Source organism: Apostichopus japonicus, chromosome 14, assembly GCF_037975245.1.
Source record: "Apostichopus japonicus isolate 1M-3 chromosome 14, ASM3797524v1, whole genome shotgun sequence".
Taxonomy (NCBI): domain Eukaryota; kingdom Metazoa; phylum Echinodermata; class Holothuroidea; order Aspidochirotida; family Stichopodidae; genus Apostichopus; species Apostichopus japonicus.
The window spans coordinates 13,509,012-13,529,709 of NC_092574.1; the positions used below are offsets into that span (position 1 = coordinate 13,509,012).

At 34.8% G+C, this 20,698-nt stretch overlaps 2 protein-coding genes across 4 annotated transcripts in view; one reads left to right on the forward strand and one right to left on the reverse strand.

Moving 5' to 3' along the window:
• LOC139979494 (somatostatin receptor type 5-like) overlaps positions 1-18,822 on the forward strand; it is a 93,175-nt gene extending 74,353 nt beyond the window's left edge. For all 3 annotated transcript variants that reach the window (XM_071990346.1, XM_071990348.1, XM_071990345.1), the window contains exon 3: positions 5,982-18,822. In XM_071990346.1, coding sequence (XP_071846447.1) covers positions 7,492-8,742 — 1,251 coding nt within the window. In that variant the 5' untranslated portion in view covers positions 5,982-7,491 and the 3' untranslated portion in view covers positions 8,743-18,822. The remainder of the gene's footprint in view (positions 1-5,981) is intronic.
• The window catches only part of LOC139979493 (protein FAM114A2-like), a 314,900-nt gene that overhangs the window by 55,905 nt on the left and 238,297 nt on the right, over positions 1-20,698 (reverse strand). The window lies entirely within an intron of this gene.

The window sequence follows — 20,698 nt, forward strand, 5'->3', positions numbered from 1 at the left end:
TATATAACTAAAAGCTGTCAGATAAATAGAAGTCCGTGCTAATGAACAATGAACAATAGAAGAATATATATACATAGCCAATATATATATATATATATATATATAGCCTATATATAAAGCCTATATATATATACATATATATATACATATATATATATATATATATATATTGCAAATCTATATGAGAATATTGAACAATAGAAGAATATATATATATATATATATATATAGCCTATATATATAGCCTATATATATAGCCTATATATTTATATATATATATATATATTGCAAGTCTATATGAGAATATTGTTTGCATTTCAGTAACTATATTAGATTATTAACGGTTAACACTTTTGACTCGCACCTAGTCAGCGCCTCTAAATCCCTCTACCAAACTCGAATCGATGGACATAAATCGACTCGAATATGATACCAAATGAGAATTGATGCAATGTGTCTGAAATACCGTACCGTATATTCATTTCGGTTCATGTGTACAGGTGATATGGGCTTATAGTCTGCACAGTGTACGATATGGGCATCACAAACCATGATACTTTACGCAGACAGTACATACATAGTAAGTATTGCCGATGTGATTCCATGGAAGTGTTATCCTTTCAGTGGCAATTAGTAATATTTCCATGATGTTTCCGATCTCTGATCTTTTCGTGCATTTATAATAGAGAGTTTATCTTAGGGCAAAACATGTCAGCTGGGGGGGGGGGGGGGGTCTCTATACCTTCCTTTTAACTTCCTATGCTTCCTCTACCTTCCTATTTACATATTGTTACATTCTATAACACTAGTCTCTTTCACGGTATAAGTATACACTAATGCTAAAGAAAGGCTTTATGCCACTTGTAACTACTGTGGGACAACAGTAATGACAGTTTAGGGACGACATCCAATTTTTACCTTGAATGTGGAAGAAGCATCCATCATGAAAGTATGTAGGTAAATTAAATTAGTGTAAGAAGACATAACATATCAAAGGTCAATAGAGTTCAAATTATAACATATTCAAAACAGATACCGGATTTGACTCGAGTCCGGTGAATATTTCGACCCGCACTCGACTACTGGGGGACTCGATGGTACCACGAGACTTGACTGCTGGTTGACTGGACTACATACCCACACATATATACAGGCAGGTGTGTTTAAAATTCAGACTGAGGACCCCATTGTTTTTCCCATTATTTAATTTCACGTACCCTAACCTTAACTTGCAATACCACTTAACAATAGCATCCTTCTGAGGACGTGGTAATTCTATTCAAATAACGTTAGTGAGGACTTGGAATTCCTTGGTTCAATTCCTTTGTCAGAATACAAAACAAGTGAGCGCGAACATACACATACACACACACACGCGTGCATTTCAGAAAGAGTGCCTTAAGATTCAGATTATAATTTGCTACACTATATGGCTGGGTTTGTTTCCGACAGCTGCTTTCAGAGTCTTTTCGTTTATTTGTTATATTATCCTAGCCCCATATTTTCGCCATTTCTACAGTGAAGGAGGCCTGAAGCAATAAAACAGCGATTTCTCATCTTAATCACGTATACTGAGACTGCGATGCGTTTCTGAATAAACGTTGATTAAGGACAATATTATTTAATCAGCTGCTGGGATGATGGCACTTATTTGACATGTTTGTTGGACGGCATGAAGGGCAGAGTGATGTTAGGGTCCCATCCACAGGTCAGTTAATACGGACACATGACCAATGTGAAACATTTCTGATGTGGCGACCGTCATTCAGCACTCTAAAGTATCTATTGTGGAAGCCTAATTCACGACGAACTCCGTCATCCTGTCATGTCGGCTGTCTGATTAATAAGCGATTAAAAAGCCCGCACCGCAGTCTGCCAAACAGACGTGCCTCACACCTGACTAGCAGCAGGAGTGACGTCATAGCACAGGTAAAAAAAATGCCAACTATACGGCCAAAAGGATGAACCGTAACATCATGCATGCGTTCAATACGTGCATTGATCTGCTTCATCCGCTTCTCAGAAGGAAAAGTGTCAGAAAAGGGGGAAACAAATCATGAATAAGAGAGGAGAAAATAAAGAAACTTGATCCGGTTTAGACCACTAAGAGCAATATTCTTTTACTTTTGATTTATATTTTGGGTTGTTGAGAGAAAAAAACTAGAAGTAATATGTAAAGCTAAAGACGTGTTCGAGAGACATTTCTGGGTTTTTTATTTGTTATATTTGTTATCATGTTTTTCAAGTTTTGACGCTCTTTGGTGACGTCATGCATACGTCCATCTCTGAAAGCAGATTTTGCTCTGCTTAATTACAAACAGATTTGAATTACCTGTATGTGTGGTCAGTGTCAATGCTTAAAATCGTATCATGCGTTTACGTGCCGTTGATAAAAAGCTACGGTAGCTTCGCTCAATACCGTTCCACGTTTGTAGTTTGTTGGTGCTGCAACTGGGCAGAGAGAAGAATAACTCTTGACTATTAAACGTTGCGGTCATTGACCTTCAGCTGTTATAGAGCAGCCTAGACTCAAAGTGCGTGTTGCTATGGACGCCATGTTTTTTTCAACATGTTGCTATAGCAACAGCAGTGTCGGAAGTCTATAAAACTTACATAAAAAAAAACTGATGTATAATTAAACAGATTTTTCTTTCCCTGGAAGGCACGAATCGATACATTCTATACAGATTGTAAAAAAATACAAAAAATAAATAAGGCTTCATGTATTCCATTTGATTACAAATATATTTAGTTAAACTAGAATAAACTTTCAATATTTGAAAAGACCTTGAAAGTTCTTCCCTTGTTATAGCTGTCCTCCTTTCTTGTTAGGTTTAATCATGTCTTCCTGATATTCTTTCATGTACTGTTATGTGACTGGAAAATCTGGGGAAAAAATCGAAATGTTAATTTTTGGCATGTAATGTTGGTTACTTATACACAGTAATAAACGATTGGCAAATGGTGTGTTCTTTGGGAAGAGGGGGTGGGGTTGCAAGGGAATAGGGTCGGGTTGATGTTGGAGAAGAAATAGTCCTAGACACGGTGCTGCAGCAATTACTTATCTCTCGATGGAAGAAAAAATTACGTAAAAAACGTAATTTTGTTTCTTCTTCTATGAACTATATTATACTTTTCGTTTCAAGATCACACATCCCTTGTATATGTTTTCATAGTTTTATGTACTCAGTCAGAAATATTGGTGAACTTCGAACAGCTTTCTCTTCTGTGAAATCACAAACATAATGAAACAGTGCGCCCTATATTTTCTCCCTATTAAAGATTTGCTTTTTTGGGGGCGATTTTATATCATTGTTTGTAAAGATGAATTCTTGTTCTTAACTTTGTTACTTTTAATTATTCTTTTGCTAGTTATGAATTTATTCTGATATGGTTCATGCTATTGCCTGTGCATTGGATTGGTTATACCTCACGGATCAAAAAATGAATCATTTTGATGAATAAAAAAAATAAATAAATAAACATGAAATGTTTTGCGGCAAAATGCGATGACATCCAAATATGATATAACCACCAGTCGTCTTGTGACATTGGTCTCCCTTCTTTCTCTTATAAGTGAGAACATAGTCAGTCAAAACAAACCATAAGGTAGCAACAGTTCACGTGTATATGTCAAAACCACATGCGAAGCTGACGTTTCTGACAAATTTGGTTATATGTTTTGATTTGGGCTCGAAACCATCGGTTCGAGATCCGTTTGCAATTTCTGTTATTATTGCAGAGTAGCAGTGAGTGAGAGGTGGGGGAGGGGTGGGGTGAGAGGTGGGGGGAGGTTGTAGGGGAAGAGAAATAGTTGATGGCATGACGTTTATATTTTAGGTTGTATGATCTCAAGGTGGGTCTCCAGCCACACCCAATAATAAGCAGGGGGTGATGTGGCAAGTTTTTCCGGCGTGTTCGCATGCTTGAGAGCGCTGTAAACATGATATTACATTATGGCTTGATGTGGCAGCGCCCTCTGTAGAAACGCTGGCAAGTCTACATATAGTTTGTACACATAATTTCTTGGTGTTTTATTCGTTTTTCTCACTCAAAGTATCTGAATGATCCTCATTATTTTCTTATTTGGCTAATGACCCCTCCTTCCCTACCCCCGTTCTTTTCGCCCACTCATGTTCCTCTCTGGTTGTGACTCTGATTCGGCGAGTTACATAATCCTGGTTTTACGTTTCAAAAGCAGAAAATGACAAAAGTAACATAATGAGCCGAACATCTGCATCTCTTTCTGGTCACGCTCTGCTTCACGAATAACGAAAGGTGTCTATAAAAAAATTTGTTTAGAAATACAATATCAGAAACTGCATTTGTTGTGCCTGAGCTATTCTCCATTAAATAGCAAATGTGCTCTTGTCGTTATGTGGTTTACTTTGTTTGTGTGTGACTGCCCCTTGGGCAATGGTTTTGCACAGGTATAGCCTATAAATGTCGTCAAAAATTGAAAAAAAAAAAACTTTCTTTCGAGACTAAGATCACGTTACTCCATAACTCACGTCAAAAGGTGGAAGTATTTTCGATATGCAGTCGCGAGATACTTTGCTGTACTAATACCTTCACCACTGCCAAAGATAATTGAATCCACTTACATGTATAAAGGATTTGATAAACATGAGAATTTGATAACATACGGCTTTGATAACATGAGAAGAAACATTTTACGAGTATATTTCCAATATTTACGATAAACATTCCAAATGTCAACGTTTTCCCTCTTTTATTAAGAAAGAACTCATTTTCGACTTCGCAATTAAGTAGTAGTGCATAAGATCTTGATGGCTGAGGATTCAGAAGACAAACGTTACAAAATGTACGTTACAAAATCTAGTTATTTCTTAAATAGCGCCATCTATTAAAAAAAACTGCACCGGCACATGTGTTCGTTTGTAGATCATTGTTATAATTCTTTACGTATACAAATAAGTAAAGATGCGACGTAGACACAAAAATACTGTTAAAATACACTTATTTTAAGATAATATTTAAAATATGAAACAAAACAGGTTAGAATTCATCACATTTGCCGGATAGGTGAATGGTGGGTTGGAAGGGGGTGGGGCCGGCGGGATTTTGAAGTGAGTGGAAAGGAAGTGATGTGATATTGGCTCTTTCATGTGCTAATAGGTTACAAAAAAAATACTACGTTGTTTCTATTGTCTTTCCCATTGATTTTTCTAACACCTTGTAGCCGTAACTCAGTAATATTTATCTAACCAAAACATCTTTGTCTCTCTGCATATCCTGTACAATGCTTGGCAGCTCATGGAAAGTGGGGGCGGGGAAGGACTTTCTATGAAACTGGTACCTTAAAATGACATCCATCGTGTATAGTTAGATTCATTCCAAATTCTCTACCGAATGTTTGAAATGTTTAGAAGATAAAACTGTTTATTTGGCCAACAATATTCTCTTTCCTACACATGATCCTGACCAGCATTAAATAGATAATTACAGATATACGAATTTTTACCCAACCAACGTAACGTGAAATTCATTTATTTAATACTAATGGCTCTTAAAATAAATGTGAATGTGTCGTCAAAATTTACAGTTATTATTTTTATTAAATAATGAATCAAGTTTCTCATCTTTCAAAGTTAATATTGTTATGATAGTGAGAGATAACGTAAATACAAAGAATACCATAGTGGAAGTGATATCTCACTACTATTTCGTCAATTTTACAATGTGTGGTCTATATACAGTTATGTCCTCACAAGCATTCCGAAATTAGTGCCAATCTACTAATGTACCCTGATATTGATCTGGATTTGTACGTAATATATTATTATCACGTGTTCAAAATACATCTCATAGAACCCGGATATGACATCATTATTACATACTATCCTCTCTTCTTTTATGACTGCTTATTTACATTTATGTCAATTTTTGGCTTGATGTATGTCCAATCTATTTTTCCATTTTTATGTCGACCTTTTCTGTCATTTCCCCCTCTTCTTCAGGCGGTATCCTGGTCCTATTTCTTAATACACGTCAGGGCTTCCCAGCAACCGTGGAATTACTGCACCATAACAACTCTCCAATAAACTATTTGATTTATCATTTCGTACAGCGAGAGAAGGTTTCGCTTCATCCATTGCTACTACACAATATTTGCGCACATCGTCTATATAAAACTAAAACCAAAAAGAAAAGCAAAAAGGATTTTTTCGTGAACTAAACTGTCATTCATCAGCGTAAGAACTGTTTTATGCTCTAATCTGGCGTTTGACAAAAAAACACATGGAACGCTCAATGCATCTTCTTTGTTCTCTCGGAGGAGTAAACTGAACAACTGCGAGAGACCAATCGCTGCTTGTGTGTATAATCTTCTGCATGTGTGTGTGTATGTGTGTTAAATCACATACAGAGAGAGACACACACACGCGAGAAGGAGAGGTGGAGAGGCGGTTCTTGCTCACGTTACAGAGAGAGAAGCTATATAAAGCGCTGTCTTCATCAGATGAGACAGAACTCAAAAGAGAATGATGTCACTTTGGGCAGACTGCTGAGAAAATCATACTTCGCGATTTATAACAATATCGATTGTTCATCATTTTTATGTGGAAATGGTTTCTGTTTTGACTAACAACAACGCAGTTTTGGAATTATTCTACGGATGGGAGATGAATTTGTTCTGAAAAAGGAAGGAAATCTCAGTATTACCTCAATGACTGCTTTTTGCTAAACTTGATTTTTGGAAACGGAGATGCAAGTTTGACAATATTTGCTCAAAATTTGAAGTAATGATTTGTTTGATCTGCTCTTGCCTTCTGTTCTGGCTTTCTAAATGAGAGTTCTTGGAATTCGGTTTAGCAAAGATTTATCAACGGAATGTTCTTCAAGATAATAGCGTACATGATTTACGTGTTATTATCAAGAGATAAATGCAACATTATATTCTTCACAGCAGCAAGAATTTAAAATATATTTTATCCTTCTGTTGATTTCGTTTTTGGTCAACAATTTGCTTTTTCATCATTTTCATTCTCTTTTGAAGTTTATTTTGGATGGACGACCGTTTGTTAACAATTTTATGACAACGACATTTACTAATAAGGTATGGCAAATCTTTATTATTTACTTTCCAATAGGATTTGTACGGTAACAAACACAAAACGACAAAAGTCGAAGATTCCTGTAAGCAAACAGACTGAGTATGGAAGAATCGCTTTCCATTTTAAGAGAGGATTCAAAGCGATATATCGTTATTGAGTGAACAACATTTTCCAAAAAAAAAAAAAAAATTCGAAACGCAGCGAAGTTACGATAAACAGGTTTGCAATCACGCGGCAGCTAATAACAGACATAGCCTAAATATTGGTCTTCTTCATATTCTGCTGCTTCTTAATTTTCTTTCTGTGTGTTTTCCGTATTGTTTCAAGTGTTGTGCACATAATTATCACAGCATCATTAATTGCTAGATTTTATAACAGTCTGTAACAACAACAAGTACGGGAATCAAATTTTAAGATGGATGAGAATGATAGTTCTATTTACTCCGTCTCTGGATCGGAAAATGTCACCGAGGCTGAATGTTTTTGGTTTAACGATACAACGGACGAGAATTTGACAGCTCTAGCACGCAATTACATTTACAGTGATTTAGATGCTGTTTTCCATATAGTTGTATTGCCCGTGATATTATTAATCGGAATTATCACAAACTGTGCATTCTTATTCGTGGTATATCGTATACCCTCGATGAGAACTGTCGTGAACCAATATTTAACGCACATAGCCATCGGTGATCTATTGTTCCTTATTACCGCCATCGGTAAGAAAATCTTGAAGTTTTCCTCGTCAAAGAACAAATTCGATTCTGGAGCGTTCTGGGGACATTGGATAGAAGTATGTTGTCACACAGTGAACTATACCACCATCTTCGCTTCAGTGTTGATCATGACACTGGTTGGCTTCGAGAGGTTCTACGCCGTCTGTAGACCAATGAGGATATACGCAGCTACGACCAATCAACGCATGGTAAAGATACTCCTCTCTATCGTCTGGACATTAAGTGCGGCTTTGGCTTTGACTACCATTCCCGCCATTATTCAAGTCCGCGTCTACTGCGTCTATTGGCCAACTACTCCCGAATTCGAAGGCCTCGATGAGAAGTTTGCGACCTACTTCAGTTACAGTAACGCCGCTTTAGCTTACACCTCACTCGTTCAAACTGTACCATTTTTCGTCGTCATGGGGATAAACAGTGTCCTTTACGCCAAAATGATCTCGACCATGTCCTGGAGGCTTGGTACGATGCAAGCTCATGACCTGGACACCCACAACAATGTTGAGTTACGTAATAAAGTCGCCATCATGTTGATTATCAATGGAGTGACGTTTTTCACTTTGACATTTCCTTTCCAATTCGTGTCATTCATCAACGGTATACTGACACTTTGTAACGAAACTCAACTGTTAGGAGCAAAATGTAAAACGTTCTTTCAGATTCTATTGTACTGCAACTCCTTGATCAATCCCATTATTTACAACGCCGCAAACTCACGGTATCGATCGGCATTTAAGACTGCGTTCGGTATCGACAAGTTCGATTGTATCGGATATGGATGCACGATCGGGTCACGACAGTACAACGCACCACTCAACAACGGCAACGTCAAGGAGAGCCCTACCAAGAACACTATCACCACCACCTACAGCAACAACTATACAACGAACGCCAACGGTGATATCTTACTGGAAAGCGACACGAAATGCTAGACCCAAAGTTAGGATATTTTACGCGTGTGTACAGTCTCTAGGATAAAGAAAGTCGGTATGTGAAAAAGCTTCCAAAAGTCTCCTGTATAAAAAAATATATATATTAAAAAAATTAGGGCACAAAAGGTGATAGAATGTTACCTCAGAATTTGCTGGGGGAAATTCAGAAGTGGTTAGGATCAACTTTCAGTATTTTGTTCTCCTCGATGACCTACCTACCAGGCTTATTTTTCTGAATTGATATCTCTTAAAAACATTGTCTATTTTTAATTGATCCCTTATACTGATCAGTATTTTGGAAATAGATTTAGTATGATAGAAACTCTAGGAAAAGTATTCCCTAAAATCACTTCATAATTGAGGAATATTTCAAGCGTAAGGGGGTCGCATATTGCACAACTGTGCATCAGTCTGCCTATACAGTTAATTGTTCAGCCTATCTTTTACGTCATATATGATAAATGTATAACGTATCCGAAATTGTCAATACTGGGTTTCGTTAACATAGACTCCCTCGCTATAATGTGAAATATCTGAAATGGTTACGTAACCCACATCCTTCAAAAGTATCTTAAAATGCCTAAACGATAAAAAAATATTTCAATATCAGATTTTATGATCTTAGGGTAACATATATGGTACGCCTAGTACCTCGGTTTTCAGTATATGTTACTAAAATATTCTGTTAAATCTGGAGAAACCTTTCTTTTAAGAGAATGATTGATTATGGTCAGGGATAGTGCCTCTATAGACACCGTTATAACAATAGTAATGATGTTCCACATGAACACATGTTCCTATCACGACGTCTACGATAGTACATGTTATGACCGGTATATCTTATATGTTATGACCGGTATATGTTGACTCCGGGTATATGTTATGTATACGATAGTATATGTGTAAACATACAGTGATACAGTCTGCTCATATGGATCGTCAGTCAAGGAAATCAATGTTAACAATGTTTCAACATGATTAGCATGACAAAAACAACATACAATAGGCTATACTGGGTTGTACCGCATGTACTAAGTTTCTATATAACACAGCAGATATACGGTTAAGTAAAATTGTAACTTTGGCAAAAGTATGACAGATTTTGCTCAGATTGTCTACTGAGTTAGACCACCATATATCACTAGATCTAGAGATATCGTCAAACCTGCACCATTCAATTACTGAAATTATAATATAAAATTACGAATTTCTTATATTACGGATATTTTGGGCAAACCATATTGACAAGATTAGCGAATATTTTAAGCCGTTTATACAAAATACATGTTGGCAAAATATACACTGTTAAAGCTGGCCATCAACACCATCATGTTTAGTTTGTAAAAACAATAACCATAGATTATGTTCGAGAATATAGGCAGCCACGACAACCACAGTTGTAAACGTTTAACTCTGTGAAAGCATTATATATTATTATGTTCATGGGTTGCCTACCAACACAGAGATCAATTTTTACCAAATGTTTTAGCATGGCAACGAATGTCCCCGGCTGTACAATACATATGAAGTATACGGTAATTATTACTGACTTAAACAGCACATGTGATATCTGTCAAGAATATGATAAATTTGTATTCATAAGTAGCAGCTTTCCAGAGCAATTTATGTGATTGTTTTAGTCGGTAAATATGCATAGACAGACACACACACGCCCACACACATACAAAAAAAAAAGCCCGCTGCCAGTAAATCACGGTGAATCAGTAACATTGTGTCATTAATCCTATACCTATTCCTCTGTATAGCCTCCGCGCTTTATATGTCATGCGGGTACTTAAATATGCTCAAACATTATGAAAATGTCTTATTTGCAAAATTGCCGAACAAATATTTACTGTTTTCTATTTTACTGTAAAAAAAGAAGAGAATATGAATACCTCTTCATGTAAAAGAATAAAACAGAGAAATTTGGCTTGCCCCAGTGATATAATATTGACAATATTAAGACTGCTTATTTGGTATATTACAGACCGTGCGGTATATACGATAGTAATCAGATATTTTCAAACAAACATTCTTACCGTTGTTCTTTACTGCTTTAAAGTCGGTATTTTCGTTGGTTTTTTACGGTCAAAATGTTGATAAGGTTACCCTCATCATTTGGAGTTTATTCTTGCAAATCTGCGTAGTATTATGCCTAACATTGTTTTTTATTGTTCCTGCTGGAGTAAAGTAACAGAATATATCTTCGGTGCCACGAGATGGCAGCAAAATATAAAAGTAAAAACAAGTATAACTGCTTTGTATTAGATGTCGGTTTGCAGTGGGGTTGTTAGGCTTTCTGTCACGAGGGAACCGCGCACAAAAATAGTATACACCTTTAGTCTGCTGCTAAATGTGTCACAAAAGATTTGAATCTCGTGAAAAAAAACAAAACAAATCTGCTTACTTTTTGTGATAGTTAAATATTTATATTTTCTTAACGAAAAACCCACAATACTTTCACAACATCCTACATATAGTATATATATATACATATATATATATGTATACATATATATATATATATACACATATATACACACATATATATATATATATATATATATATATATATATATATATATATATATATACTTTTTATATAGACCAGAGAGGCTCACCAATAACTTTACATATATAAGATGGCCTGCACACACTAACATTATTGTCAGGCCAACTAATTTCGAAATGAATGCTACATTTTTATTGAAGTACGACGGAGACTTCACTATAGCAACTAATATATTTATATGCATACTGGAAGGAAAACTGTTGGGACATGTGACTAAAGTTCAGTTTGAATTAGAAAAGAAACCCGAATGTTAACGATTTCCACGAAACGTTCGCTTTATATCATAAAAGACATCATATAAGACAGCTATATGCACGACATTGAAATTGACACATATTAACTATTAGAAAAGTTTGACAGTTTTAAAATAGTTTGATTTCCTAAAAAAAAGTAAGAATATAATGTATTCATGATGATGGATCTTTCGAAGAGCGAATTCTATTCTATGTGGGATTTCAATCTTCCAAATCATAAACTTTGTAGATTGCAAAGAACCACTATAGCTTTTTTTAGTATTTATTTGTGAGGAGTTAATCGTTGATAATGTTACAACTTACATCATTTATTATCAATGGTGTCAAGATAGCTCACTATATCTCCAATCTAAAAGATTGAATTTTCATTCTCTTTAGAACCAAAAAGAGAAATAGAAACAGAAAATGGATAACCCAATTTCCTTCCCGTCGAATCGGTCTTTGACACCGCATGAAATTTTGGTCAAGAACGAACGTAGACACAATTTTTGAGAATTTTGATGCCAAGGTGATTGTTCTATTTTCTTACAAAATTTAAATTCATTTCATATCAGCCCCTTTAATGTGTTTGGTTTGACAGGGAGCACTAGGTTCATTATTTTTCATAATAACTATTCTATGCGAAAACTTATGTAAGCTAGATTTGCAATTCCTTCTTCGAGTTTTGTTAAGAGGGCAAGTCATGAAAATGAGGGCAGCAAAGTACATTAGCGGAAGATCATAGCTAAATGTGTATCCAAAGTATACCATACGCGCATACCGTTATATGGTATTTGCGTAAACCTACTGACATCGTTTCGGTGTAATTTTGAATAGACAATCTACTCAAAAACCAACAACAGACGAATAAGAACACAATAAAACAATAAATTTGGATGGAAATATATTTTCCATCTCATTTAGCCTCGGGGTGAGATATCTGGCAATTGCTTATTGATGCAAAGTCATTGTCTATATTGCTTTGCTCTTTTCTAAGATATCGGTACTTAAACGCCCTTCTCAAATCCCTACCATTTACATTTTCATTCATCCACCCCTCCTAACCCCCCCCCCCCCCCACCCCCTCACACCCCACATGTTTACCCAAGTAAGTCACTTGGACCTTAGATGTATGTGAAGTCGCAGTGATTTTCTTCATTTGAAGTTTCGAAGACCAAGTGCGTAGGCTTAAGAATAGTAACTGATATACAACTTAACAACACACGTAGTACACCGTGTGTAAATATATGCTTTATACACACACAAAAACACACATCTGTAGCCATGTATCACTGGCAGTCTAGATGCATTGATTTCCAATATATTGGTCAACTGTGGCTCTTGAAATGACCTTCCTTACCTCATTTTGACACTTGTCAAAATGAACAGATTACAAACAGATCAAAATATAATCAAACGGATTTAATTTGAAACGTAAAATAATTCCTTCGTATCTGGTTTTTATGGCCTAGATTATTGCGTTTCACCGTCGTGGTATAAATCAACACATAGTAAATGCATAGCTTACGTGACGTATAGTGATATGTGTTTAACGAGAATTTAAAGACACATCTGTTCTCTGCCGCTTTTAATGTGTAATTTGCCGAAGTGTTAGGTTGTAAAAGCCCCACCGGATACTACGTTGTGCTGTATAAGCGAGCGCTTTATAAAATGTTGTAAAAATGGTAATGGTTGCTATGGTTTCATTACAACGAAAAAGGATTATAGTTACTCTATTATATTACTAGAAAAAGGGAATGTTTGTTTTCTTTCGGAGAAGTAAATTTAAATTGTTGGTGGGAGTGAATTAATAACATGATGAGGTGTTACATCGGTTGTGGGTGCGGGGGATATTGGGCGGTGGGTGGTAAGAGACTACAAAATACTTAGGTTCCATATTTTAAACTTACCGATCAGCCTACAGGAGTCAGAATGTCTTGACCCTAATGTACATTTTTGCTATACCGTGGGTTTTAGGTTAGAGACTTAGAGTGGAGCTGGAAAGAATATATTGATGTTTACTCTCAAAGAGGAATAGTGGTTCTGAATCAAACTTATAGGCTATGTAGGCTCAACAAAATAACATTAGAAAAGTAATCATTTTGTGTAGGAATCAATATTCGAAGAATTGTTTAGAATATTGTCGTCGGTTTTCCAGAACGTGACCAGATTGAAACCATTAAACCATTACACCTTTAAACCATTACCATATTGACCTAACCCTAACAAAGTTTCTACTGCAAATGGTTATAGTCTTGTTGTGCAACATGAAATGTAAACTTTATTTTCAAATATAATAGATTTTTTTTTTTGGTGATTTCTCACGACGGACGTTACCTTACCTTCATCGAATAGACCTTGATAAAACTTAACACTTAGTTAGTTGCAATATTTGGTTACATTCGTTCTCCTTTTTTTATTCCTTATCCCGACAGCTCAAACAAGAAAAAAAAAGAAAAAAAAGAGTCTGACTTTGTCGATATGTAGTTCGAATACCTTGTCCTGTCTCTCTGTTCTTCATTCTTTGTTATATTTTTCACTTTAAAATTAACAATAACTTATTGTTAGTATTAGGATGAAATTGTCCCATGGATAAAAACCATCGCTGATGATATTTCTCAGAAGGAAATATCTCTCCTATTAAATTAAGAGGTACATACAGATTGAAATCTCTTGTAACGATCGAAATATTGGATAAAATTTGAAGAGCAATTATTATTATTATTATCTTTATCAAAAATGACTTTTAATACACTACGTGCAATATGCCTCTATTTACGATCAAAAACGGTTTAAAGAGGTACACGAGATATACCGTACACTTCATATAATGCGATATCGAAAATGCATTTCTTAAACATTTAACCAAGTCTTAAGCGAGAAAGAGATACAAGTATAAATATCTCTATATATGCGTTTGTAAGTATAACGGTGGGGGAAACAAAAGTTTCACGTAAAAACAAAATATATATTTTTTGTATTTTTATCTTGGCGAGGTTAAAACATCACTGGAGATGTCCTATGCTTTGTATATATAGATGGCTGGTTTAGAGACCTTACGAAAATATCGAATAGATTTTTTGGGTTTTTGTTTTTCTACTTTTCTTTCTGGTGGCAAGCTTGTTGCTTTTAAAACCAATACTGAATGTTATAAAATATGTATCGCAAGACGTGCTTTAATTGTAATTTTAATGATAATTTTTTTTTTATAAGGAAGAAAGTAAAAAAAAACAGTTATTGGTATTCCGTCCTCTGAGATCTGTAGTAAAATTATCAACTGATTAGTACAAATTGTTATGTTTTAACTGAATTCATTAAAGAACAGGCACAAAAAATACTTGCAAACATGATGTCATTGAATATCACTTGTGTTTTCTTAACTGAAAAAAAATCAAACTTTTTTGTAACTTGTTTCGGATAGATTCTGTCATTAATTTTATCATATTTCATCATAGGTTTTTTTTAAACTTTTTTTTTATTTTCAATTCTTTGGGAACGTAGAGATGTAAAAGTGACAGTATAAGATGTAATGCGTGCATGTCTAAATATTTTCAGAAATCAGATATGGCTTCAGACTATAGAGTAAAATTTGTACTTCCCTCGGGTAAGCTTGAAAAGATTATGGGAACAATTGGAATCCGCGGGTTATTACAGGAAAAGAAGGTCGGCTTTGTTATACGTCACGTGCTTGTTTCAGTCACGTTCGCACTTTTGTCTACTCATTTGAATAAATTGAAACACGTGTATATTATGAGGAGTTATGAGAATATTCTGTTTTGTTATGGAATTTACGACCAAAAAAAGGGGGCAAACGAAATGAACTCATTTTCTTACAATTTGTATCTTCCTAACGGACTACTAAATTTACTACAACGTCATTATGAGGTCATATAGATATCAGATTGTGCAAAAGATTCTCCAAACGTCCTCAGCATAAGTGAGTGATAACTGCTACCCCATTGCTTGAGTACCTTTAGGTACATTTGTCAATTTCTGTAACGAGTTTTATAAAAAATATATATTAATATATAAAAAAATTTTTTAAAAAATGTGAGGTTAACAAAATGCGCGATTGCTCACTGTTGTACCCCAACAGCCTCTAAACAATAGGCTATAAAATGCTTAATGTAGGATTGACAACAACGGAATATTAATAAAGCAGAGACCATTGGTATTGTATTTAAATTGATGAATTTGATAAAGGCATTTTATTCTTTCAGGAGGGAAATTTTACAGAACTATACATATTTATGATAGATACCGGTAACTGGATTATTTGTTTTGTTCGTTAAAAAGATCTGTGACACCTGTTGCTACTTCATCGGTGCACGTTATTGTGTGTAAAACATAAATCAAAGGAATACTTGTGTGTATATGTATAGGAACGCGTCTGTCATGCGAAACTTAAACACTAAACATTATCCATTGATCCGCTATTTGTGAGTTGTATATGTGGTGACTTTTTGTCGGCTAGCAATGAATAACATACGCTATAGTTGATTTCCCTAAATTACATAAAATATTTTAATTATGTTAGCAATTATAACTCTCCCTAAATGTTCTATACAGTGGTTGACTTTAATCACCGGGATTATAAGGTTTCTTCGAAGTGAGTCTGTTAGAACGTGGCCTTGTTAGGCTAACTATGTAAATTATCCTCCATATATTTAGGTGTGATTCGACCTGAGTCTGGGTTGATCATAAAGACCCCAAAAACAAAACACAAAACAGAACAGAACAGAACAGAAGGTGAACTAAAGTTGTTGATGAAATATCGTATAAGTGGAGGGATATAAAATGGTGAAATATGCAGACGAGTAAAATGACTATAAAATACCTAGTACATAACAAGACAAGAACATTATGTTGTTATTATAAAGAATGTGATTTTTTTGTTAAATCATTAGCACAAAATAAAAGCTGAAGAAGGATTGTAATCATTTTCAGCCCCCCCCCCCCACTAAATTAATTTAAATACAACCTTTAATATAACGCCGACTTAACTGTTCCGATAAAAAAAAATTGGTCATTATTTTCCAATAAATATGATGAAAACATGGATTCAACATTACTTAGTTAAAGTAGGCTTTGCATTATCGTGGCTCCATATTTCTATCTTATTTACCATAATCGCTGTGTCTATAACTTCTACTATACATATATTACGAATTAGCAATCGTGACTCATTGTGCCCAGTACATAAACACCCTACTGTACATACACATGACAGTGAGTCAGTCAACCGATATATTTCTACCGAGGAATACTGCAAACGATATCAATTTCAGAAAAATTATCCTTCACTTAGAGGAATAAGAAGAAGAAGAAAAAGAAGAAGGGGGGGGTTGCTTATTCGATAACCAGGTCATCATTGGAAGGAGTCAATCCTTGTTCTGCTTGGACTGTTTGAATCTGATCTATAAGTGACTAGAGGCATTGAAACCTGTAAAGTAGATTAAGTTTAAATAAGCGTTACAGTAGCTCTGTGCTTGAAACGACAGTACAGGCTTTACATATGAGATTGAATTGGCAAACGATTCATAGACAGGTTTCGGGTCACTGGCTTTACCTCCATATTTTAGTAAATGTTTTTATATACACTAATAAAAGGTAGCTAACGGTACTATTATTTAGACAACCTATAATAGCTCCCGAAAATATTTCCAGAGGTCAAAGAGAGTCAAGTTAGATTTTTTTTGTTCATTTAGAATTCAGGAAATAAATTAATATAAGCTTTCCTTCTGAAGCATTTACATGTTGACAATAGGTGACCATTCTCGGGCTTTTATTTTCATTTTAATCCAGTTTTAAATCCAGTTGTTGGGATTTGTTGGGATTACATATATCCTCAGTTCTTACTGTAATCCTAATAGCACATGCTACCGACTTATCAGATTTGTCAGCACAATCCAGTTTTTACTGTGGTAAAATGTTTTAAGATTTACATTAGTTACTGTAATCTCTGTGTGAATCGGTTGACTGCTTATATAGTCAAGAATTACATGAATGGATGTGAATGACGTCAATGACTTTATTCGCACAATAGTCTACCATAATATATGATTGATGGAACATACTAATACGATAATGATTTAAAAAAAAACACATGATGAGGCTTGTAAAACTTCTCTTTCCCTGCTTATCTCACTGTTTGGGTTTATGATTTTAATGTCTACTAAAGTTTGTTGTTCGCTTTAATTAATCAGACATCGACCAAAAGCCTGAAAATCGGTCATTCAAATATTTATTTTTCAATAAATGGTATCCGTATTTTTGAAAGGACATCAGGGTAACATGGAAACTGTGGAATTCTAATGATTGAAGCATAAAAGACGCTGTATAGTTGTCATCTCCTGAAAAAAAAAGACAAATTTGAATTAAAATTCTGGATTTTTTTTTTTAATACTCAATTTCTACCGATATTGTGATTATGTTTGCATAACAGTTGAAACTAGGCATGGAGCCTTGCTCTTATATGGTATGACTACTCCATCATTATAACACAATCACTTGAAAATTCATAAATTGAAAATATTAACGTCCATGGGCAAATAACGAGGCAGACATTTCGTCTGTGTCATATCGATAAATAATTCTTTTTCTTCTTCTGCTTCTCTTTGTATTTGCGGACAGGGTTATTCCATTATTTGAAGGTATAATATTTTACAAGTGTTATAACAAAACAGTAATATATACTCTATACATGAAAGAGAATGTACGGTACGACGTTTTGCTGAAAAGACTACACATATTATTTTTGTTTAAAGAGACAGGATTTCATTTAAAGATGGTATCATGATGAATTTTTCAATGTGAATTGGAAGTATGAAAGTTGCTCGAAATTTGACAAGCAAGTTACCATTATCTGATGTTATATATATGGAGGTGTCTTTAAAATAGCCTCAAATCACAAAGTAAGAATTTATGAGAACATTCGGATAACTATTTCACTACAAAATGTCCTGTCCCCTCTACCCACCCCAACCCGCCCCAACAAATATGCGAAATTAAATGACGTCATCAATTCATAAATGTGCAGTAAGTGTCATTGCCTTCCCAGCAGTCATAAATCACAGAGCTTTACAAATATGATGTCACATACTCTGTCTCGGACAGAAAAAGGTTGCGAAGCATAATTTCATTTGATTTTTTGATATTGTTTTAATTAATGCATTTATTGTTCCGATAACAAAAGTTTGATTTTATGCTGTAAAATCTACTGCTTCTCTGTCTTTGAATCCAGCTTATCAATAAAACTGTACATGCACTTAACATATCGTATTCTTGTTTTTCTTCCCCCACCCCCAGCCCCACCCCCCTCCCACAGCACCTTCTCATTATTGAATGCGACTGGATGATTTTCTTTAAACTGTGTTTTTCACATGGTTGAGAATTGTCCCGTGACAGCCAGATATGACATTTATATATTATGTCAGAAGCAAGTATCCCGACTCGAGAGACTTGCTATAAGCCCCTAGAGATGAGTTCATGCTAATTGAGATAACTTGATAAAACTTGAGACATTATAAGTTGAGATGACTATAGTGTTGATTTGAGATAACTTTGGTGACACATGAGATTATACGTTAGCTAAATTAAGATCACTTGAAGTCCTGTATCTGGGATATTTGTGAAGTGACTTGAGATAATAACAGAACTTGAGAGATAACGTGAGAAAACTCTGAGACATTTTGAGGTTACTTGAGATAATCACTTGAGATATTTTTGAAAGGTCGAACTTGGAGTAACTATATATATAAACTGAGTTTATATATATATAAACTGAGTTTTATGAATAGATTGGTTCTATATCTCCCGGCTCTCTTCAACGTTTTCTTCTTTGTCCAGGAAATATGACGAGGTTGTATAAGCTTGTTATGTACCATGGAGTCCATACGTGACAGAAACGTCAAATTTTTCCTCCTAATTTGATAATGGATTCGACCATCTTAGAGAACATCAAAGGGAACGTTCAGCTCCTTTGTTTACATGATGATAATCCTTCGTTTATTGCCAGATGCAATCATCAAGTAAAAGTTTCGGAAATCCACACATTTGCAATAAAAAAAAAACACTTATATGGACTAATATGGACAAAATGATACTGCGACAATTCTTCTCTTTTATGACTAAATGATTATCAGTATTTACCCTCAAAATATGCTAGAAGACCTTAAAATGGTCACTCATCTTCAAGATCCAACAAGCAGTTTCCTGAAACCATCAAAGCACCACAACATCACTCGATATATCTGGCGAAACTCTGGGAATGATTGAAGGGCCAAAACTCCCAAGATTGCATTTTTGAGGGGAAAACGTAAAACTTTTTTTTTTTTAAATTAGAAACTTGGACTATGCAGCTATCGCATTTCTATCAGCGAGAGAAGCTTTAATGAATGGATTCCGGTAATGTTACAGTTTGAGCCATATAATTGCATGGACCTGTAGAGGAAACAAAAGCGAATCACTTTTTCTTGGTTATCAAGCAATCTCGAAATTAATCATCCTTTGAAGAAAAAAAATCTCCCTAAAAATCCGAAAGAAAAAAAAGGGGGGCCGGGGGGAATCATCTGTTGACATTTATTTATGGGACTCATCAATCTATTTTTAATTAAAGTTCTTTCTGTTCCAGCTATATCTGTCTTTGGAAGCGACGAAGTTAATATTTCTTCTATCGTATATAATGTGGTGTATTTTTCATCTGATATATAAAGTTACATGAGTTGTTGGTTTGATGTAATAAAAATCCGTGATTTTATTTGAAAATGATATCATATTTATCTCACGTTATCGTTATAATAATGAGCGGCAAGGTATCATCGTGATTAATTGCTCAATAGTAGGTTTCTACTAAATTCATAGCTAAAATGTTAAAGCAATTTATTTCAATGATATGTCAATTCATATTCAAACTCTAATCATTCTTGCCAGTGATGCTGTAGTTATGGTATGTGATATACACACGGTAGTGTGAACATTATAATGTCCGAAAGCTTTAGTTGAGTTTTATTGACAGGAAAAACAAAATGGTTTGTATGTACTATGGAGAATAATGTTCTTCACATGACAATAATAATTATAATAATACACATAACAATATTGGTGACATTATCTGACAAAGAATGTCGCAGAAAGAAACAAATACATA